General features: G+C 40.2%; 1 protein-coding gene across 1 annotated transcript in view; it reads left to right on the top strand.

Moving 5' to 3' along the window:
* Window positions 1–24,810, top strand: part of ncanb (neurocan b) — a 180,817-nt gene that overhangs the window by 55,667 nt on the left and 100,340 nt on the right. The window contains exons 5-9 of the mRNA XM_039607316.1: window positions 2,091–2,265; window positions 5,424–5,551; window positions 10,360–10,653; window positions 11,654–12,523; window positions 18,562–19,761. Coding sequence (XP_039463250.1) covers window positions 2,091–2,265; window positions 5,424–5,551; window positions 10,360–10,653; window positions 11,654–12,523; window positions 18,562–19,761 — 2,667 coding nt within the window. The remainder of the gene's footprint in view (window positions 1–2,090; window positions 2,266–5,423; window positions 5,552–10,359; window positions 10,654–11,653; window positions 12,524–18,561; window positions 19,762–24,810) is intronic.

Genomic DNA, 24,810 nt, shown 5'->3' with positions numbered 1-24,810 from the left:
TAAAGCGTTTCCTCATATAGCGCTTGTGTAACTTACAGGTCAGCACTGCGACTGTTTAATTTTACTTTATGTTCTGTTTTTTCCTTTGTCACCTTTTCTGCGTTGTCACAAATTACAAATTAAAGTATGGTTAAGAAATCATACTCTGAACTTAAAATACATCTTTTGCAGAAAGATGATACAACCAAGAGGTGGGAGTAAACTATCTTTAGACTTGTAATACATTGCTCAGTTCGTTAACTTTATTGTGACATATTCATTATTTGCATGTTGTGCCTTTAATCCAATTGCTTGCAGTTCAGACATATGTGTTTAAGTGATATATAAATATCACTTGGCCCAATGTAGTAGAGTTACTGTTGCTCCTTTAGGAATGGCACAAAATGTTCAAATGCTGTCAGACTAGCTGTTTCTGGATTTGCTGTGTTTATATTGTCAGACTTCAAAGTGGTTCTCTGATCCATGGCCAGAAAGCAAGTAAGTAATTGTATTTTCAAAAAGATTAGCACTTTGAAACAGCTCTTACCGCTCTGTAATTTAAACAAAAAGGTTGATCATTTACTCAAAATTGCCTCATTGTATCAGTTGGGTTAAATAAAGAAAAATAATTATACTGTATACATTTTAACACACTAAAGCACATTGCGCTATATAATAATTCAAGTGTCAAGAGACACCAGCTCCTGATTAGTGTAGCAACGAGGGCATCATATGGTGGCTTTCCGCTTTTCCCTCAGGAGACTGTGTGGGGATGTACAAAGATGCATCGTGGTAAAAATAGATGAGATGAGGTATTGTGCATTCCCTGTGGAAAGGGACTGGGTTTCCCATGCTGAGAGGAAACCCATTTATCTCTCTGGTGCATGTGTTAGCCAGCAAGCTACAGTAGCATCTATGTTTGGACAAAATCCCGCAGCCTCAAAAGAGAAAGAATGGAAGCTGAGAAATTAGGAGAAGAGAAAAGAAACAAAACATTTCTTCTGCCCATTTCAACGAGAAAAATAAGAACGCAACAGCAGATGCACTGCTGGTGCTGTGGGAACTCTCTCTGTCTACAAATGGCCCTGCTTACTCTCTGCGCTAAAGCCTGGAGTGCTAATGCTCAAATTGTCACAAGGGCCTACGTCTCACATAGGAATATCTGTCACTCTCCCAGACAATGCCAGCGAAGATAAAGGCGATGTATTAGTTGCCAAACAGCCAATAGCTTTCATGTTGCTGGATGCACATCAGGGGCACAGTGTTGTGTGAAAGGCAACCAGAGGTGTGAACTGAAGGATAAACACTTGAACTTGGATAGACCTTCTGATGCAGTTCTATTCCAGTTTCGATGGAATATACTGTGCACTGATCAGCTACAGATTTGCAGGTGAAAAAAAAAAAATTGGGCGGGGGGATCATTAAAATTCACATTACAATGTTCTGCTGACAAATCTTAGGTCATGGCATTCATGTGGGTGACAAAGTAGCCCTCACACTGGAGGTTTGCACAATATAAGCAGCTGGTATTATTGCTGTGGCTGATCAGTGAATGTTTCTTTCACAGCTATCTCATCTTATTCCAGTTCATGTCTTTCTACTTCAAAATTTTTAACCAAACTTTTCATATTCTCCGCCTATTTTTCTTTTCACTTTGGTTTAATGCACGCATGTTTTTCTTTTTCTTTGCCTGTCTTCTTTCTCATTCCATCATGAGTTCAGAGGCAGGCGGCGTGCAGCAGGGTGACACTGTGTTTGTACTGTTAAATCAGTTAAATAAACATCACCACTGTTTGTCAATCTCTGTATCCAAGGGCAACATCTCTTTTCTCGAATAAGCCAACCGACTATCCGATGCAAATGAGACTCACGTACAGAGGTTTCTGAACCTGAATCCTGTAGTTTCATATCGCACAGATGGAACAATGTCAACACCTGATGAGGATGTCGAGGGGGCTTTGTGCACATATGCCTGTGAGCTTGTACATGCTCATGTTTCGATGGTGCAAGGTTATAGTTCATAAATACTTTGGTGAATTGAAGGTTGCATGGTATGTATTCATGTTTTTCGAACTTCCTCTTTATTTCTTATCACAATTTCTTTGCTCCAGGTGTGGTATTCCACTACCGGGCCCCTCATGACCGCTATGCCCTGTCCTTTGCTGATGCCAAGAGGGTGTGCATGGAGAACTCAGCGGCCATTGCAACACCTGGTCAGCTGCAGGCTACCTTTGCTGATGGCTATGACAACTGTGATGCTGGCTGGCTTTCTGACCAGACTGTACGGTGAGGCTTTTAAAGCTGGGTACAATAGCTTTTGGGTTTGTAGCTTTTGGAATAAAATTCAAGAATATATTATTCATTCACATTCTAGAAACTGTATATAAACAATGTAAATAGCTTCCAGGTCTTAAAAAAATTAATCCAGTTTTGAAGTGTATTAAATCTGTGTTCTTTCTCCTCTGTCATTACTTTTCTTATGATGTGATGGGCCAAATCACTGGTTTCAAGTTATTTATTCACAATGTCTGTTTTTTAAAATTCTGGCACAATGTAGAATGGCCTGGCTAACCGCCCACCTCACCGCTGCTAAATTTAGAGGTTTTTTACCTCTATCATTAATTACCCTTTTATCTACCCCCAAATCAGTCAAATCCACTCCCCACTCATGGAGTTGGCTTTAAATAACACAAGATGGTTATAGCTAGTTCACAAACCCAAGTGACTCCTCAGTCTTTTTGTAGAATCTGTGCAACAAACCCCCATTAAATAAAGGGTATCATCAGCAAATCCAGGAGGAAAATAGTGTAAAAAAGACACTATTTTTGTTGCCATTTCTAGCCAAAGGCTAGAAATGGCAACAAATAAGCTGTGTGACTCTGAAGTCTTGTACTGCATGTCTGTAAATTTTCTCCCCAACAAACACAACAATGTCGACGAAACGTCGTCACCTGCGGTGGCCTTTGGTTTCATTCTACAATACTGGACTTATTTTTCTACAAGGTTTGAACATTGAGAGTGTTTAAACAAGAGAGAAAAGTGTGAAATGTTCATGCCTGTCTGAGAAAAGTGTATAAAGTGTGTAGTGAGTGGTTTTACAGCCTTAAAACATCTATAATAATTGTAAAAAATAAAGTTGGCTAATTCACAGATTTCACCTATCGCGGGTTATTTTTAGAACGTAACTCCCGCGATAAACGAGGGACCACTGTAATGGGAAATGCATGGGTTCATACATAGTTTCATAACATGTGTAAGAATTGGTACCCTCAATTTATTTGAATTGTTTTCTGCTAATCCAATGGAGAAAACCTGGGGTAAATTTTAAAAAGGTCATTAATGATAGCTGAAAAGAAAAAACAGCGTGGTGAGCAGTTAAGCAGGACGCTATGGGATAATGATCTAATAGTGCCAAACATCACAATCACTTTCCATAAGATCTGTCTTTTCACTTTCATAAGGGTTTGTCTGAAGTTCATCTATGCCACTTGATTGGGGCCTTTCATTGGTTGTGACTTAAGAACACACATGAATCATTTAAAAAATCCACATTAACATTTGACTGAAGGCATTTTTGGGGAGGACTGGAAGAGGTTTTCAAAAAATCCATTACTTTGGTGATTTTGTATGGTGGAAATTGACCTTGTAACATGCTTTGAACGCTTTGCTTGATCCTTTCTGAATCCTTATTTATGTGGTTTAAAAGATATATGCACAAAAATACTTTCAGCAATCCCAGCCCCATTGGTTGGGATTGCTATGCTCGAGGTGTAGTCATGAGGTCTGGTGAAAAATATCAGTCAGTGTGCCAAATTTCAAGTTTTAGAGAATCTGCGAGGAAACCGTCTTCAGTTACAGGCAACACATTTATCCTATAGACACTGACTGACTCATAGATTGCAGCTGAACTTGACTTTAAAATAAGTTATCTATCTAGTTCTCATACTAACACGGTTTGCTGAAGACGGTTATTGTATAAAACCTCTTTCAAGCAGTAGATAAGACTGATATTTCTGATTGCTTTCCTCACTATCAAACATTATAACAAAAGACAATCTCCAAATAATACGTCTACAAAAACACAAGTTAATGAACTATCTATAATTATAAAGTATCAAAGTTTCAAAGTCATTGTGATATTTTGGGGGTTTTCATAGACTTGATACTGTGCAACATAATTGGACCTAATAGCTTGTTTGTACACTGGAAAGGCAGTTTAACTACATCAGCCCCCTCTGAGCTGTCTGTCAGCCATGTACTTCAGCTTGCCACTTTCTGTTAAGTCCCTTTTTACATTACCAGTCAGAGCCTGCCTCTCCACATTGTTTTCCATATCAGCATTTTAATTTCAAATTGTCGTTGCTCCACTTGGCAAGCAGACTGACTGTTGTCTGCCTGACAGTTTTTCACAGACTTCCTGCGGCACGACTTCCTTGCCTTTTTCTTTCTCGCCTTCCATCCCGCACTCCTGTTGTTTTCACTCGGGAGCTATCTAATTGGTCCAGATCCAGGAGGCTCTGACTGCACATCAGCCAGGAGGAAAGTGTCCAATTAATACTTGGTGAAAAAATATAGACATCAACCGCCATTTCATCAGACACCAAGCAAAAAAAGAAAGTAGCTGCGGCCTGAGACACTAAAAGATTTTGTTCTCTTCTTATATCGCAAGCATGTCTGTCTTCTCCATGTATATTTGATTGCGCATCTTTTCCAAGTGCTTCATAAAGTCCCTGTATGCCCAGCATAATCTTTTAATCAGCCTCTTTGTTTGCGCTGTGGTGCTGCAGGAAACAATGTTCTTGTGGAATAATTGCTCAGTTGGAGCCTAAATATAGATTGTTGTTGTTGTTTTTTTCCTTTTCTTTTTAGCCCCACAGGCATGCCAAGCCACCACAGAAATTCCTGATTCTTTTAACCTCTTCTTGACTTTCTATCTCTCTTTCTTTCTCTTTCTAAAAGCTTGAGCATTGACATTTTTATACTGCAAGAGCACTAAATGCATTTTCAGATGATTTAAAATGAAACGATTTGGTTGTGAAACTCACACCAAGGGCAGAATAATTAAAACAAACAAGATAGTGTATCCATTGAAGTGCTTGCCAATTATTTTCCTGCGGTTGTTGTCGTTGCTGTATGAATGTTACTGTATTTCTTGCTTCCAACCAGATTCAAGGGAGGACATCTCTGTGTTTATTTTTCATTAGTATTTGGGAAATATATTTTGGTTGTCTCTGAGAGGAAGATATGTTTAAACTTATTGTATTCAGGGCAGGCAATGATAAAAGTGTACCTTTTATCTTATTTTGTATGCGTGTGAACACAGACTCATCCCAGGGGAGCCAAGTCTCTGGCTGCTTTTTTCGTGGCCAGGCTATATTAATCTCACTCTCTTTTCTTCTCTCACTCTCTCTGTCATTGTCCCTATCTCTTGGGTTCCTCTGCAGGTATCCCATCCAGTCACCGCGGCCAGGTTGCTATGGTGATCGTGAGGACTCACCTGGAGTTCGTAACTACGGCAATAGGTCCCCTGATGAGCTGTTTGATGTCTACTGTTTTGCTAAGCGTCTTCAAGGTAGGGGTCAGGAGCTTCTACCATAAATTTGAGTTTAGTCATGCATGGGTCCACTAAGCCGAGGGTTTGCAGTGCCAGAAGGCTGTGACCAGGCCTTAATACTCTGTTAGCACAGTCTAGAGAAGAGCAGTGGGAGAGGAAAGGGAGGAGAGTTTGTTCAACTGAGGGAGATGCAGAGGCCTGGAGGCAGAAGCTAAGTGGGTCAGTAGTGTTATCATAAAAGTTTGCTCTGATTTGCAGCGCCACAAGAAGAGGTGGCATTGGGCACTTCTTATGTGTCCAAAATCTTATTTACATCATCCCAAATCGCTGCATGTTGTAAACTCAATAGCTTAGACAATAAAACTGGGAAATCTATAGATTTGGTGTCATGCTTATTGCATTTTTATCATTTTAATCTTTATTGTGAGATTGTTACAAGGATGTAATAAAGATGTCATGGACATGTGAGTCAAAGGTGGACTGCAATAGAAAAAGCAAAACAACCTCTACAACTACGTTTGGTTGACTCTGTGGAATCCTTTAAAAAACAGTTAAAAACTTTACTGTTTAAACAAGCTTTCTGTTGACCAATGCTTTTTTACATTTTTATATTTTTAATTTACATTTAAACTCTATATTGTGTATATTGTGCATTTTGCTATTTATCGTACTGTTTATTTTAATCTCTGTGTGCAGTGCTTTGTGACTACCTGTCTATGAAAAGCGCTTAATAAATAAACTTTACTTTACTTACTTTACTTAATCCTGTCTTGCAAAATGTAAACAACGCCTAAAAACAGGGCCATAAAATACAAATAAAAGACAACAAGGAACAAAGGAACACAAAGCAATGAGGGACGACGTGGCAAACAACAAGGAGACTCAGACGACATATGCTCACACGATAACAAGGTGGAGAGGTAACAGGTGAGAACACAGCTGAGGATAACTTAACACAATGACTCAAAAGGAATAAAAAAATAAAAATGGGAACAAAACAGAGACTAAACAAGCCATGAAAACACAAGGGAGGCAGGAACACACAGGAACTCAGTGACTTAAATACAGAACTTGAAGTAAAAGTAAAACCAGTACATATAAATATAAAGAAACCAACCAGGAAGTGCTATTACAAGAAAAATGCCAAAACAAATGATTCTCAAAGCCAAAAGAATTATATTTTACAGAAAACTCAGAACCCTGACAGCACACTTATAACTGCAAAAAGGTAAAATTTCTCTTTACACATTAGAGACCTAATATAGATTTACTTTGCAAGTTAAGGGGCATATCCTGATTACATAAAGTGTTGCTCCTACACCTTCAAGTTGTTCTCCATGGATGAGTAACTGCAAGTGGGCTGACTTTTTGCCTATAGCCTAAATCTGTTAGCATCACATCATATAAAATATATAACAATTGAATGCATGTTTGAAGCATTTTTACAGAGTATTCTGTTCAATGCCAGGTAGCTGGAAGCATTGCAAGACAGATGGAGACACCGTTGGTTTTCATACATCAAAATCAGTGGTTGTTGGCTAGAAATTGGAGGCCTGCTTTGGTTTTCTTTCATGCAAAAAACACAGTTTCACAAATGTTCATGAATCTTGAATGATAGATCTGACAACTATGTCAATGTTTACTGCATCACCTCAAAGCCTGATGACTATAGAAAGAGTAGCTGGTAGGCTGCACCTTATAAAGCTGCTACTGAGCAAAATGAAAGTCCTCCAAATCTACCAGAACTTCAAACCATTTTAATAGATTAGATAAGAAAGATGGCCACATGATCAAGCTATTTAAATGTTAATCAAATATTGGAGTGATGAAATATTTTCTGTCATTGTCTGATTTTTTCTTTTTGACCGAATGACAGAAAAATCTGACGGCTGTCCATCATTTTTGACAGATTTGAAGAATGATGGTGACCTGCCATTAGATCAAATAATTCATATGCAATAGTGACAAGAATAGTGCTCACAGCAATGGCGACTTCTCTTTTTCTAAACATAACATCAAACATTACATAGCAATATCCTCCCTCTAGGTCTTGGGGTGCATCTGTGACCACTGCAGGTCACAGATGGATTCTTTTGCACCCTGGTACAGAAGAAACACATGTGGTCTCATGTAAAAACAGTATTGTTGACCTCTGATCGCCTCCCTGGGGGCAGTGTTTCTAGACTCGTCCATTCCATCCATCCATTCTCTTCAGCTATAATAGAGCGAGAGGTGGGGTGCACCCTGGAAAGGTCGCCAATCTTCAGTATATGAGGTTAAGATAAGGGTTATTATATGATTACTGACAGTAGCCCTATGAAACGCCTTGAGGCGACTTTTGTTGTGATTTGGCGCTATATAAATAAAATTGAATTGAATCAGTTATGTTACTTTATCAAGCAAGCGTCCTGTTTTCGTCACATTTGGCTGTTTAGACACAATGGCTGGAGTATTTTAGTGTCACTTTGAGTAACAAATTACGTGCTTCTTGTGGTGTTGACATGAGGAGTGATCCCAAGGTCAGTGAAACTGTCTGTCCTTTCCTGATAAATGCATGTTCTCTTCTCTGTATTAAACAGTGACTGAGTTGTTTCTTTATTATCTTTTTATTGAATATATTCCTTTATCAGGATAAATTAAAATTAAAATGACTGGTAATAATAGATTATGATGGACATTTTATGACCCTGTCTGTCACAATGACAGATGATGCAACCTCAGCTTGAAAGACATCAAGTCAGCCAGTGACCTTTATGATGCTTATTCCTCTTAAAGAGTCTTTGATGTGCTTTGAGATTTGCCTGCTTTCTTCTCAAACGTCTCAGTTACATTTTTAGCGCTCTATTCTTTAATCTCAACATTGGATACACAGTATTTGTTGCCATCTTGATGAGGATTGAGCAGGGGGAATTATGGATATAAATCAATTAAACTAGTTGATAAGTTTTATTGTTTTTAGGTCAAATGAACAAACATATCTAGCATTTTGCTCCTCCAGTTTGGTTTAATTGGTGACTGAAGCCTCTCCACTCCTTACAGATATATCTTAGATAGATGACAGCTGTGCAAGTGTGCTCAGGCATCACAAGTTCACTACCGCTCATACTACATGACAAGCTCTATGAGTGCAATTTACCGTATGTCCAGTGTATCCTTTGTGTAACGCAGTATATTTAAGCTGTCAGAGCTCTGATTGCTCTCTTGTTGCCACACTGCTATGAAAGCCATTCTTTCAAGTGTTAGTGCTGTTTTTAGAGAATATTAGATCACCTTCAAAAATCCAACTGTAGATTGTAAGTATGTGTTCCTCAAGGGGGAAAGTGATTATCATCTCTCTCTCCTCCCTGCTGTGCTGAGCGTGGTGTTTCCTCTAGGGGAATGATGGGCTCAGTGCTGAAATGGCAAATATTAACACTGCATATATTCATCATTCACACCATAATCACGTCTATGCCTGACTGAAATTACGTGTTTGTGATACTTTAACCTCGTGCAAATTCCAAAGCGCAAATATAATAACCGGCATCCGTTTTTCTAATAATTTTAACACCACATTCTGACCTGCTACAGGGGTTACTTTATCTAGGTCTCTCAGTATGAGGTGTGCAACTGTCATTAAGCATCATAGTAGTAAGAAAGCCATTCCACTATTTATAGACAATATTAACACCTAGTATGGGACTGATGTGCTGAGAGGAGAAAATTGTACGACCATCTCTAGACTTTATATCCTGCAGTTAAAAATGTTGTTCAGTGGAATTAACAACCCGATTGAAGTAATCAGCAAATAATTGTCTGCAGTCAAAGCGAAATTCCTGGGTGATGCATAGCTGGTGTTTCATTCATTAAGAAGAAGACGACAAAAACAAAAACTAAAAGATGAATTAATAAACTCAGCAACAGACCTTTCTCTACATGTACAAAAGCCTAGCTGGGCTTGATTTGCACAAAAAATGACAGTATATACGTCTTTGGCTGTTTTGTCAATCTTTTCTAATTTAATCTGCAATCTATAAAAATTAGCACATTTTCAGCACCTTTTAAATGCCTATTTAGGCATCTTCTAACTTTATTTCTGACAAATACCACCTCATATATCCCCTTTCTGGCTCTTTCCCATTTTATTTTGCTTGGATCTTGACCTTTTTAACTGTTCAGAAAAACTGAAGTGACATTCTTCTTTCTTGACATAAATCTCCTAGATCCTCGTATCAAATGTGTTCTTCTGTTCTCTGCTCCTCATTCTTACTGTCCAACCCTCCAGCTTATATATTTTTCATCACCACACCCTGAGCTGCCAGCGATCATATAAATGTATTTGTGCTATGTTCTTCTTGAGCACTCTCTGTCTTGCCTGTTTTTGAATTTCTTTTTTATCAGCATCAACAGCACCATTCTTCAGCTTCTTTTTTCTTCTTTTCTTTTATTCGCTGTCTGTGTACTTAGATCTTTTTTTTTAAATGTCTTTGATTGGAAACAATTTCCTTTTGTCAATACTTTGAATTACTGATTTCCTTTTATTATTGCAGGCAACAATAAATGCCTTCTGCTTCCTCACTTCTAGGAGAAAGAGAAAGAGAAAAGGAGAAAGAGAAAATGTCTGATTGCCGTTATAGCACCTTAAAAGAAAATACTAATACGATTCAACCAAGAAGAGACAGACACAAACTCAAATTCACTTAACATCAGTTTGCAATACCAAACAATCCAAGAATCAACCAGCACTCAAAACCCTGCAACTGCCAACCAACTAAACAAAAATTTTCTCAAGGCTGAAGTGTTTTTGTTCTGTAATACAACTCAACTCCTCTTTCTCCACCTTCCAGGTGAGGTTTTTCACTCCACAGTGCCAGAGAAGCTGAGCCTTGCCACCGCCTCCACTCACTGCCATTCCCTGGGAGCCCAGCTGGCTACTGTTGGGCAGCTCTTCCTCGCCTGGCAGGCTGGTCTTGACCAGTGTGATCCCGGCTGGCTCGCTGATGGCAGCGTTCGCTATCCCATCAACGTCCCCCGGAAGAACTGCGGCGGAGACGAGCCTGGGGTACGGACCGTCTACAACAACCCGAATCGGACCGGATTTCCTGACACCGCAGCTCTGTTTGATGCCTACTGCTACCGAGGTACTAAGCCCTCTGCGATAATGAAGGTGATGCAGTTACATTGTGGTAATTGCCATGGTAACGAGCGTTGTATCTGGGGAATTGTTTCCCCTTCTGATTTTTAATTAGCATGAGATGTTGGTGTCACACATGAAGGAGTTGTGAAGAGACTGTGTGACATTTGCTTCCCCTCAGTGGATTTCAGGGCTTGTATGTTGCGGGTTGCTGCGCTTGCAAGACAGAATGGAAATATGGATCAAATAAGAGTGAGAGCATGACTAAAGCAAGTCTAGCTGGGGTCTGCAGTGACTGTGTCTGGCCTTGTCCTCTTATCATCTGCTGACACTGGAATAAGTTGGGCTCATCTTCAAACCGAATGAACTATTTTGTTCACTGTTTGTAGCCAACTTCTGCCATCAACACACACACACACACACACACACACACACACACACACACACACACACACACACACACACACACACACACACAAAATAAGAACTGATATTATGAGAAGACTGCAAATTAATATTTAGGTTGGAAAAATGAAAGAATGACAATTTCATCTTTCACATTGTCAGCCCATGAAAATGTAACTGAAGTGAAACATCTGCATAACCCAGTAATTTTAAAGTAAACAAGAACAGCGTGAGAGCAGAGCAGCAGTGAATCTGTCAAAACAAACAGCTGACAGATGAACATCTTCATAGCACCAACAATGCTGAATGCAGATTTACATGAATAATGTCTTTCAGATAGCTAAAAGTAGATAAAAATGGTAATGGATTTTGTTTATTAACATAGATATGGTTCGTGTGAATAATATTGTGGATACAGTCACATTTGTATATTTGCTGATTTCAAATGGTTGTAATTTTTTGTAGAAAAACAGATCTACTTGTGATATCTATAACACTTGTGTGTCCTACTCTGGATTTAATCTTATTAAAAATGGGGTTTTTGGCTGTGTTGTAACACAGAAGACAAAACAAGTCAATTGATGTGTGATTGTGTGTTGCAGCCCACCAGCCAGCAGGGGTGCAGGCTGCGGAGCCACAGCCTTTGTATCAGACACCTCACCCGGCAGCAGAGGCCATGTCCTTATTCACTGAAGCCCAGGATAGTGCCTCTATTCCTAAGACTTCCACTTGGACTGGTCTTGTTGACTTAGATGAAGTACGAGTCCCCTCCATTGCTGGAATCAACAACTCATCTGAGATCTCCGAAGAGCATGTGATCATCCACTTAAGGCCTGAGGAGGTTTGGGATGAAACTCAGGACGGACCTGGAACGCCAGAACCCAGCCAGAATGAGTCACACAGCTTAAAGAACGGCAATACTTTGGGCGTTTCTGACCTTGAAACCTTCGAGAAGCATGGAGGCTCTGCCCATGAGGAAGAAGATGGAAGCTACTTTGGATCTGAGACCCCAACATTATCCTCAATTTCTACTTCCACACCCCAAGTTCAAACCAGTAATAGTATTCTGACTGACTTTGTTAACACTCTTATGAGGCCCTTTAGGTACTGGACTCAGAATGAGGAAGATGATGATACAGAGAAAACACCCATGGTGCCAGACGAAAAGACAACAAATAACCAAACACAGGGGGAAGCGCCTAGCAGGATCCCAAGTTTTCCTAAACCCAGTGGGAAAAAGGGCAGCATAGATAATGCCATTATGGAGCACAGAAGTGGCACTTTTTCTTTCAGGAGTCCGGCGACTGAGCTACAGAGCTCAGAAGAAGGTCTTTCCAGTGAGGAGAAAGAGGTGATGCCATTGATTCAGTTAGTACCTGCAGTCCAAAGCACAGAGGCAAGTGGTACGAGCAGCCCTCCAGGAGAGAGAACAACAAGCCCCATCGCTGACCACCCTCAATCTGCTGTTAAAGGTATGAGTTTAGCTTTTAATTTGTATGTATATTTCTATCTACAGTTCAACTTTACCGTTTAAAACAAATAACTACACGTGAAATTGAAACAGAAATGAGCCTAAATTGAAGCTGTTTTGTTTCAAATGGAGGCGGGGTGCATTTGAATGTCTCTGGTAAATATAGAATCTGTTTGTGTCATGCTTTTTAAATAGTCTCTGCCTCTCCATTCCACTCTATCTTCTTTCCCCTCGAGTATGCTATAATATATTCCTCCGCAGGGCAATTTGAAGTATCGCTGTAAATTTAATTAAACAGTAATTGCAAACAAACAAAGGGGGCACAGCACATACAGTAATGCAGGGTGTTGGAGTGTTTTGCCTTCATTCTCATATTTATTGACAAAGCGCTTTGTTTACATTGCAGGCTGTAAGAAAGAGTAACAGCTATGCTTATTTTTTTAAACCTATTTGAATGTGATCAAATGTTTTTTTGCCTTTTATATTTTTTGTTTAAGAGGACAACTTACAGCCTGATTTTTTAAGAAATGGAGCTATATTAGACTATATTAGTGGGATTAACTGTGGATAATATTATAATATAGAATAATATAGAAACATTTCAAAATCCGTCTTTTATAGTGATTAACAAGGATACCAAAAAACCCCCCCAAACATACAAGTCATAAAATCCTGAGGTTTAAAGGAAGACATGAGAATCTGGGGTGCAACGTCTGATATATAATACTGTGCGAAAGTCTTGAGCCCCTCATTTCTTTTTGCTTTGATTCCGAGGAGCCAGATTTTCTTGTGATTGTTTTAATGTGGCGTTGGGCTATAGTTCTCTCAGCTTTCTGAAGGTCTTTCAAAGTTTCTCTTTGGTCATTGGCCGTTCTTTCACACATTTTCCATCCAGTCCTTGTATGTGGGCATTTTGAATGGAATGCCTCTTCGCTTGTTAAGCCACCTAAGACTGACCTTTGAATCCTTCAAGCATAAAAAGGGCACCTAACTCAAGGGACGAGCCAGCGTTGTGTCCACACATAACAGACAACTTAGCAAAGAACAAATTTTAAACTGTTTCTTTAGCTAGCCTTATAATAGCAGCCTGTTGTAAAAGCACGTCATTTGTTGCTATTTCAAATAACACAAAATAACACAGTTAGATTGGGATAAAATAGTGTTTGTGGTACAATAAAGTAATTTTCAAAGAGTTATTAGCCAAAAACAGGCATTTTTTAGCATCGTTTGCTGTGTGTCCTTAAAAGTTTTGAGGAAACCGTACAAACAGAGGACAAAAGAAGAAATGGCAGATCTAAAAAAAACTATCTGCAGCAGAAGAGCAGTATCCAGCAAAGACCTGACAGAGGACTTGAGAGAAGCAGCTGGCCCTTCAGTTGATTCATCATCCGTTCACTGAAGCCTTGTCGGAAATGGTCTCTATGGAAGTGTAGCTGTCAAGGAGCCATTCTCAGATGGAAAACAGGAAGAAAAGCCCGACAACTGCCAAATTACACAAGAGCTGGGCTGAAAATCAGTGGCAACAGGTCTGATGGAGTGATGGCTCCAAATCTGAAATTTTTGGTTGAAACCGTCATCAACAAGTGTGGAGCAAGTCATGAGAGAGGCACAACAGTGAGTGTCTACAGCCATCTGTAAGACACGGTGAAGGCTCTCTGTCATGGTTTGGGGCCACATTTCGGCGAGTGGTGTTGAAAATCTTGTCAAAATTGATGGAATTATGAATACAGAGAAGTACCATCAGATTTCGATCCACCATACAATGCCATCTTTAAAGTATTTGATTAGTAAATTAGTTAACTGATTAGTGTCAGTGCAGTACAAGCATACCTGGATGGAAAAACACAATGGAACACTATCAGTCATGGATTGGCCTCCCCAGAGCCCAGACCTCAACACTCCTGAAGCAGCGCTGCATCATCTTGACAAAGAAAAGAACAAAAGGTAGCCAACATCCAAAGAATAGCTTTGAATGTCCTTCAGGAAGAATGGAGAACTATTCCAGAAGAATAGTAAAAGAAATTACGAGAAAGCTGTCTAAGAGAGTTCAGGTTGTGTTAAAAAAATAAATATGGGGATACCAAATACTGACTTTAAAGCTCACCAAAATTGTACACATCGACTGTTTTGCCTTATATAGTGTATTCTACTATAATACTAAATTAGAGCACATCGGAAAGAGGTAAACAAGCAAGGCTAGAAAGAAAGTGTACTACAACCTTGGGTTGATGGAAGCAGGAAGCTTTTCTTTAATGGCCGCCACAAATAACACATGCATGGCGCCAGCTAAATAGGAAAGATCCAAAGTAAGACAAACATTCACACCAGCAGCTAAAAGAATGATTCAATAAAGGTGCAAGGCTTTTCTCACCTAGCGATTGCTGGCTTTATTAATATAAATACTCACTGCTGTGCTACCTGAAATCCCATAGCAACCCAATCCCAAGGTATTAATGAAAATCCATCCTTTAGTCCGCATGCATTATTCACAACCTTATCCAATTAACATGGAGGCTAGGCTGCAATGCCGTTCACTCTAACCACCATCCATGTCTCTGCCAATTAGGCCCCAGCTCTTTGAAGGTAGGCAGTAATGATCACTACAATGTGGGTGAGCAACACACGAGGAGCATGAGTGTAGTGAGGAAGAGGCAAACAAAGGGAAAGATGGAGGAAGGAGTGTGAGGTGTAGTTTTGTTTTTCTTTAATGTTGCTGTGATGGAAAGCTGCCCAGCTCATGTCTCCTAGAACCAGTGAGCTAAATTAGCTGTTGTTGTGCACCAAGGGCTCAACACTTGATAGCGATTAACGTTGCTGTTTTGTCTCTTTGATTGAGGGGGAGGAAAACATTTGTTGTGCACTATGTACATCCAAGTAAGATGGGAATTTAAATAATGATCACATTTATTTCACGTGCCTAAAAATTCTTTGCCTCAAGAGCGATCAGTTAAATTATTTGCCAAGAAAATATGAGTATTTTGAACATTTTAATAAACTGAAACAGCATGTTAACTAATTATATCCAGGTCAAGAATCACAGCTGAGGAAATATTTGCCAGCTTCATACAAGTTTTAGAAGACAGTGAGGTCTTCACACTGACACTCAGTGTGGATGCTCCTGACATGATTCACCTGGCCATGCAATAACTTTGCCTCAGTCTTTTTTTATTAGATGCCATATCTGTAGATGGAATGAGCTGGCATTAGTACCATCTTCTGTCTCGCGCACCTTCTCTTTCTATCGTTGTCAGTCTCCTCGCTCACAATTTAATATCATGTCTGCCTGACCTGCAGGGATTCTTTCAGCCCGTTTACTCCACTAAAGTGGAGTCAACACAGCAGAACCACTCAGTGGAAGCACACAATTACTGTCTGAATGAGGTTCATTATAAGTTTGTTTTGCAGCATTTTTGCTCTGAGTTCTGGCCATTTCCACCAAGCCCTCCACCAGCAGATTTACAGCAGCTGAGCTGAACTCTAACCATGCTCTAAATAGCGCCATGAAATCACCCAAACCTATGCCTAATTGTCTCATTTTATTTATTACATGGGTCATTACATAGATGATCAAACCAGATTAATGTGTTTAATTATTCTCACTTCCATCACTATTTGGATTATTAATAGGACAATTACGCCAGGCTACATGGCTCTTATGGAAATGAACCTCAGGCTCGTAAACCTCACTTAGGCATACGGCAACAGCGACCTTCTGAATAATTTACATACACTTTAATATTTTATGCATAGACATATTTGTGCATGTTGTCCATCTTGAGGTAATTTGTTGTGCTGTATTGCTGTACTTTTCTGACGAGTTAACTGAGCTGAGGGAAGCCAAACAGGGCTGAATGATGATAAAGGTGGGATCACTAACAAGACCTCTCAGTAATGTGACTGCACCACTGTCCTAAAAAAATCCTCACAAACATCATTCATGAGTCACACATGCAGACAGAATGAATTATTGATGGTGTAGACAGAGTCTGGTTTAAAGCTGTAAGCTGATAACGTACAGTGGAACACTTCATCTAAATAAACAGATCGAGATGGAGCTTGTTGTGGAGCCAGTCATTTGCTTATCGTGCTGCAAGTGCGCCTGCATTTTTCCACATGGCTTCTCTCACTACAGGCAACTGTATACCAACAGGAGCTTGTTTTAGGTAAAAGAATCCACAGGGAGTGGAGAAACAGGGACAGAGAAGTGTGAAATTACATTTGAATACATCCTCCCATCCTTTTGGTGTGAGTTTATTTGTGGGCATGTGTGCATACACTCCAGAAGAGGAGGTTCCCATTTTTGTCTACAAACTCCAGCAACTTTAATGCCCACACTGATCAGCTCCAGTGGTGCAGAAAAATATCCAAAACATCTAGCTTACAGTAAATGGCAGTTAACTGCTTCTTTTAGTTTGCCAAAATTATCATTTGACTACAGCTTCAAGGAACACACAGAAGAAAAATTGAACCTGCATCTCAGGTACATTGTGTCTGTAGCAAACGTGTAAAAGTACAGTTAAGATTTTAAAGACATCTTAATACACTTTAGGTTGGGAATTTTGTTGCAGCAGTGCATAAAAATGTAGAAAATATAGTTTTATGGAAATAATAGAAAAACGTGGCATGGCTAAACTACAATTGTTCTCTGTAGGTGATTGCATGAAAAACCAAGACTAAGACGAGTAAATTCAACTCGAGAATGCAGCTTTGAGGGAAAATAAAGTCCATAGACAATAAACACATCTGAGAGAACGCTAGATTGTTGACTTTGTTTGATCTTGGTTAATATAATTCATTCTGAAATAATGTGTTTAAATTATTAACAGCTTTAGTTTATTTCATGATAAATATGATGAACAAAAACTGTACTTTCCAAGCTCAATTGGAAAGTGCAGTGTTGGATATTTCTGTGCTCCGGTCAAGCGCGAGGAACATTTTGCTGTTCTTTTTTTTGCATCCTGATAGATAAGTGTGAATGAAATCAGTTTGAAACCATAGCCACTCAGCCTGATTGATCAAGCAACCAAGAATTTTTTCTTTGTTTGTTTATTTAACTCCTTATAAAAAACAAACAAACAAAAAAACAGGGATATTACTGATGGAGATTATGGAATTGTTGCTTGTGTAATCAGGAATCAAATGATAAAGAAAGGCATAAAAGGAATGACTTCATGCCATTTCAACCTGCATTGTTCCATGGTGAACTCCCCAGGTAGCTTGGAATACTCTTCATTATTTACATGCATTTTTACACACTTGATTATTTTTATACATTTGGACCTGATTATTTGAGTGTTTCTCTCAGCAAGACTTAGCTAGATCTGGCTAGCTGTGCAAGCCCTTTCTGACTTGTGTTTCCCTAGTGGCAGGCTGACAGCCACTGTATCTAAAATCCTCCATTGGATAGACTCCAACTCCACTGTCTTGTGTTGCATCTAATGATGGTATTCTTTGCTTTTAAAGTTCACTGTTGGTCTCTAATCAAACGCTGTGCAGTGCAGAACAAAGACCACCGTTCCTAACTGCTCTCCAAGGGCACAAGGTTGCTCATTGCTCTGTGGTTTATTTGTCGTAAAGTAGGACAACTTTTATTTGCAGAGTTGCATCTTTTGTGTCGTGTTATTTATTAGTTCTCGATCAGTGGGTGGAAGAGTGGGAGAGTGGTTGCACCACCCAGTGAACCTACCTCATTCTTCAATATCCACCCTTTCCACTACCACATATTGAATCCAATTCAGTTGGGAAAAAGCAGAATTCTATTATTTCATAATTGCGTACATTGTGGGTGCAGGAAAAAAGGAAATATGCAAATACTATGAACGAAATCAGATACAGTTAACACACACCATTTCCAGCTCAGAGCAACAGTCTCAGCAAATCTGTGTTCCTGCTGTTATCATTCACTTTTTAACTATGTTCCCTGAACAGTCTCCATGGGGTTGATGTAGTCTGTGCTTGAGTTTTAAATTGCTAATTCCAGATCCATAACATCCCCTGATGATGTGCTTAATTAGTCTGTTCTGTCTGTATTTTCTATAGAAATCCCTGAATCGGATCCCACTGAGAGCTCACCACCCAGTGAACATGTCAACTTATCCAGTCTTCAGGGTCTCAGGCAACACCCTACCTTTGTTCCTGTTCCCAGCTCCCAGTTTCAGTGGGCCATCAAATCAATGCGCATTCCCAAACTAGGCCTTCCTAAAAATGTGGGCTATGTGGGTAAAAAACCCACCTGGGAGCCGATGGAAGCTAAAGCAGGACCCATTGAGATGATGACCCTGCCCACTTTCCTTCGACAGGACTACACAGATAATTATTCAGGTGAAGGCAAGGAGCAGGATACAGAGAATGTCAATACTCCAGCTCCTAGAAGTGCATCAGGAGAGGAGAAAGAGATAGAGGGTAGTGGAGAAGGGAGCAACGCGCAGGCTGGATTTGGAATGAAAGACAACAATTTGGACAGCAGTGGCATCAAAGTGATTACTGAGTCGAAATCTTCACTCAGCCAGAGTGATTTTGCCACTGCGGCTGAGCGCACAACTCTGTCCCACTGGCAGCTGGTGGAACAGCCCACCACCCCATCTCAGGTCTCCCAGGAAACAGAGTCAGCAGAGGAGGCTAGGGGCGAGATCTTCTACATTCACAGGCCTACTGACAAGCTCTCGTCTACCTCCTCACACAGCGGTGAAGTTAGTTCAAACTCCGGATTCACCCCAGTTTATAGAAAAGACAGTAAAGGTACAAGCACTGATGAGGTGATGATTAACACACATGAGGCTTTGATAGAGATGCTGACAACTTCTGAAATGACGACGGCAGAGCTTCTGGCCAGAGATGCACAGACAATGGATCCTGCTACCACACCAGCCACTATAGAAAATAGATCTTATACAGAGGAGCCATCTATTTCCATTTCGTGGGCTCAGGAAGACAAGGAGAAAGCTACAAGTTTACCCGACATGCAGGGCCTCTCATCGACTCCTGCACCCGAAGGAGCATCCACAACCACTTCTGGAGTCATTCACTTGACCACCGCCGTATCAGACATCAAGGTTGCTGCTACAGAAATGGAATCCAGATCTGCCGTTTCGGAGTCTTTTGTTGTGGGAAGCCATTGGACGCCTTTCAAGGGCTTAAAGTCAGAGGAACATAAAACCCCGCCAACAACAGAAGATACTGGCACAAACAATCCTTTTGGCATTCTTGTACCCAGCTGGGAATTTGGGCTCATCCCATCAGGTAGGTTAGCTTCATGTTGTTCCCAGTGAATTAACTGTCATTATTGTCTTCATCATTGTGATTGTCTAATCAGCAGAGATTTATTTAATTATGTATGCAGATTAGTTGGAGACAAAAGCATCAGGACCCTCCACCTTAAAACTAACTCAGATATAAAACATATACTCCCAACTTGGTCTGTCTGTCACTTGTTGTTTCATTCTACATCTTGTTTCTGTCTCCTGCTTTGACATATATCATGCATTCTTAATCCAGCCTTGTTTGCCCTTTGTGCCTTCACATTTACTTTCATTCCTTGTCCCACCCTTCCACACTGGTATGGAGACAACTTTAGACAGAGAAGTAGTGCAGTGAGGTGAGACCAGCTAGGTCTTAGTGAAGTAATTAGCGGGTCACAGTGAGTGCAATTAGGTGAGCTGGGAAGAGGCAAAGATCCTAGTCCCCAACAAATCAATGTAGACACAAACTGCAAGATGGGACTTGTAATTGACTGTGGTCTCTTCTTCTGTCTCATTTTCTTTTGTGTTCATGTTTATTTGACTCGTTCTTCCATTTTTGGAAGAACTATATTTTCTTACACACTCACAATAATTGCAATGTCTGTGCTCTTTGTCTCACCACACTCACATTGATTTCTTTTGATACTTAATGCACCTGCTACTTGTGGCAGAAAACCTCAAAGTAAATGAACACGGTAAATGCTGCATGCTGTATAAGTCTACTCAGTTCTCTGAAATTTGTCTGGTTTTAACAACCAAAATGTGTTTGCTCAATGTTTAATGAATCTATGTGGAAGGATTGAAATATTTATCGCATGATCCTCCTTAACTAATGCCTTGCATTTATCCTCAGATCTGTGCTTCTAGGTTTTGAAAATGCATTTTTAAAATCATGATTTGGATTATGAGTCATCCTGCTCAGTAAAGTGCATTTCTAAAAGTTTTATGTCATCACATGGAGCTGGTGCTGTTGGGAATTACGTTGCACGTGGCCCATATACTGTACAGTCACAGATAGATAGATGGATGGATGGATGGATGGATGGATGGACGAACTATGAATGAACACATGGAAAAAAGTGTCAAATAACTCAAAACATGTTTTATATTTTAGATTTTTCAAAATAGCCACCCTTTGCTTTGATTAGTGCTTTGCACACTCTGATGAGCTTCATGAGGTTGTCACCTGAAATGGTTTTCCAACAGTCTTGAAGGAGTTCCCAGAGATGCTGAGAAGTTGTTGGCTCTTTTGCCTTCCATCTCATCTCATCTCGTCCCAAACCATCTCAATTGGGTTTAGGTCAGGTGACTGTGGAGGACAGGCCATCAGGCACAGCACTCCATGACTCTCCTACTTGGTCAAATAGCCCTTACACAACCTGGAGGGGTGTTTGGGATCATTGTCCTGTTGAAAAAAAAAATGATGGTCCAACTAAACGCAAACTGGATGGGATGGCATATTGCTGCAGGATGCTGTGGTAGCCGTGTCTGAATAAATCCCCTTCAGTGTCACTAGCAAAGCACCCCAACACCATCACACTTCCTCCATGCTTTTCTGCGTCACACAAAGACACAGCGGGTGGAACCAAAGATCTCAAATTTGGACTCCTTAGACCAAAGCACAGATTTCCACTGGTCTAATGTCCATTCCTTGTGCTTTTTGGCCCAAACAAATCTTTTATGCTTGTTGCTTTTCCTTAGTAGTGGTTTCTTCGCATCTATTTGACCATAAAGGCCTGATTCGCGCAGTCTCCTCTGAACAGTTGATGTAGAGATGTGTCTTCTACTGGAACTCTGTGTGGCATTTATATGGGCTCTAATCTGTGGTGCTGTTAAATTGCAATTTCTGAGGCTGGTGTCTCGGATGAATTTATCCTCAGCAGTAGAGGTGACTCTTGGTCTTCCTTTCCTGGGCCGGTCCTCATGTGAACCAGTTTCATTGTAGTACTTGATCGTTTTTGCGACTGCACTTGGGCACACATTCAAAATTTTAGCAATTTTTCTCGACTGACCGACCTTCAGTTCTTTAAGTAATGATGGACTGTTGTTTCTCTTTACTTAGCTGATTGGTTCTTACCCCAATATGAATCCTAACAGTTGTCAAATAGGGCTCTCAGCTGTGTACCAAACTGACTTCTGCACAACACAACTGATGGTCCCCACACCATTAAGAATTCAAGAAATTCCACAAATGAACCCTGACAAGGCACACCTGTGTAGTGAAAACTATTTCAGGTGATTACATCATGAAGCTCATTGAGAGAAGGCCAAGGGTTTGCAGCGCTGTCAACCAATCAAAGGGTGGCTACTTTGAGGAATTAAAATATAAGCCAAATTTAGAGTTATTTATCATTTTTGTCTTTGCTACACAATTCCATATATCTTGTTTTAATATATTTGATGTCTTCAGTATGTATCTACAATGTAGAAAGTAGTGAAAATAAAGAGAAACCATTAAAGAAGACATTGAGTAGGTGTGTCCAAACTTCTGACTGGTATATGCGTTTAAAAATTATTATATATATTACAATAAAAAGTCTGAATATATCGAATTAAGTCATTCCCACAGGAGAAATCAGATTTGGTCGAGTGATGTTTTCTAGTTTACAGGGAGCTGTAAAGCAGGAGATGAGCTTTCATCCATTTAATAACAACAGGAGGAGGAGATAGATTTTGATTTCAGTCGAATGCACCACAGCAAACCAATAACGTAGGCTCAACTCTACTCTGTCTTGTTTGCTTCAGGTGCATGCATTCAATATATTTCACATTTTATGAATGCTTTCCATGGAGCATGACCATGACCCATTATGCAATCATTTAATTTAGTGAACGTGTAAATCCTGCCAAATTATTTTATTCAGAGAAGAAAAAAAACTGTTTATATAAGTGCAGCTCAAGGGCACTTTTAAAAAAAATGTAGACGCTATATTCTCTGTGTCCAACTGTTTGTTACATGAGAAAAAGAAAAGAAAACAGTCAGTAGTAGAGGACATTTTGTCTTTATCATGGTGATATTTGAATGGACTGAGTGGCCCTGCTCTTGTTGAGTGATTAGAAGCATGAGACCACTTCCTCTGTGTGACCTTTTATAGTTGTCAGTTTTTAGTACAGAGGAAATTACAGCAATGGTTGTCTGCCCATTACTTCAGAGAGATAGAGACAGAGAGAAGGGAAAGGGCAGGAGGATGGACAGCCCTGGGAAGTAAGAATAGGGGGCGGGAGGGTTGAGGTAGAGCTCTAGAGAGGTGAGCGTGTCCTCCACAATGCTGTGGGTAGGAGAACATAAAGCTCTTTAATCAATGATCAGAGACTACACTAACCATAGTCCTGTGGGCATCCAGAGAGCACATTGTTCCTCCCCATGTTTTCTTTTTCCTCTCCTCCTTTTTACTTTTAAATTTTTTTTATTTTTTTTTTACATCTGTGCTTTCTTCCGATCTTCATTCATCGCTGTCAGATCAGGCTCAGCCCCTCTGTGTCCTGTTTGGCTATATATCTGTGTGGTAAGACAATGGTATATAACGAAACACCCAGCTTTTCCAATCCCTTGTCGCTCTGGCCTCCAGCTAAACCCACACAGATGGGTGGACACACACACTCAAACACACACACACACACATACATAAGGGAAAAAAGATATGTGAAGAAGCACCAGCATGCAGAGCTCACTCTGAAGTAAACCTCTCTAATCCATCCCACATGTCACACCATCATATACAAACACACACACAGGATATGTGTTAATCCCTCTCTGTGAACACTGTGAAAAGTAGAGACATTTATTTTCTTTTTAAAATTTATTTTATCTTAATTTCCATATTGTATAATCCTAAAGACGGCATTTGTTGAAGTTTGCAACTACGAAAAGTTACAAAAATTGATTTCCAATCCAACGTGTCTCAACAAGCATGGAAATTTACTGAATGCTTCAGAGCACTGGCATCCAGCCCTTTGGGGTGATGAAGCAAGGCAGGTGCATACAGTAATATTGGCTGTCTATCCAACCTTTAAATTACCAATGCTAGTCTGATACTCTGGCAAACAGGGAGCAGGATGCCTCTGAGTTATAGCCATTTTGACTGAAGCCTTGTCCCAGGCTCTAGATGGATCAGACCTCTGGCAACATCAATAACACGGCAGCCAGCCCTCTACCAAATTAGAGTGTTAAATTTGGAGGAGAAAAGCCAGTAGGTTGAAGTGTGTGCATGTGTGTGTTTATGGGAGGGGGAGATAAATGGAGACAGGGACAGACTGGGGTGGCATATTATCAGTGTGGGTCTGTGGATAGATGTTCAGTTTGTCTGCTGGCTGTTGGAGTCCTTGGATAGGCTGTCTGGAGCAGCGAGAGGGCACATTCTCAATGCTGCATATAGAAGTATATTGATTTTCCTGCTCACGCTCCCTGTGTCTTCCATCTTTTTTTTCTTGACTATCCTTCTTTCCCTCTGCCTTACTAGCTTTTCTCATCTCCCTCCTTACCCATCTCCCTGACTTTATGTCTTTTATTACTCTGCTGGTCATTGTTATGACTCTCCCTGGCATAATGTTTTGATAGCCTCTTGAACTCCAACACGATACAACACAAGGCAGTCAATTGCTGTCTAACTGTATCTGTCCCCTGTAGGATCCTCTGGCTCAGCAGAATCACTTGCGTTTAAAAAAGAAGTCACCTTATTTTAAATCCGTTCATTGCCTAATCAGTCATCCTCCTCTCTACTTTCCATCTCCAAGTTTCTCTTCTTTCTTTTCATGGTGTAATTCCACCATTTTTCCATATCAAACACTCCTGCCGAATCGAATCCAGTGCCACTGGCTGCTGCTTATTAAATGAATGGGCTTTGTTAAAGAGGAGCCTTAAGGGACTTTTGGTTCTATCATGGTGTGGGATGAAATGGTGTTACATACCGCTCTGTGCTGACTGAGCATAGGCCCTTTGTATCCTGTTAACCAGGGGAATAACAGCGCTACCAAAGTGTTGAAAATGAACTTAGATCAACTATGCTGAGGAATCACACTGAGCCTTTTGTGTACATCATTAACTGTTAAT

This window comes from Oreochromis aureus, linkage group 23, assembly GCF_013358895.1.
Source record: "Oreochromis aureus strain Israel breed Guangdong linkage group 23, ZZ_aureus, whole genome shotgun sequence".
NCBI lineage: Eukaryota > Metazoa > Chordata > Actinopteri > Cichliformes > Cichlidae > Oreochromis > Oreochromis aureus.
Note: the sequence above shows the minus strand (reverse complement) of the source record. Positions and strands in the feature narration are given on the sequence as shown.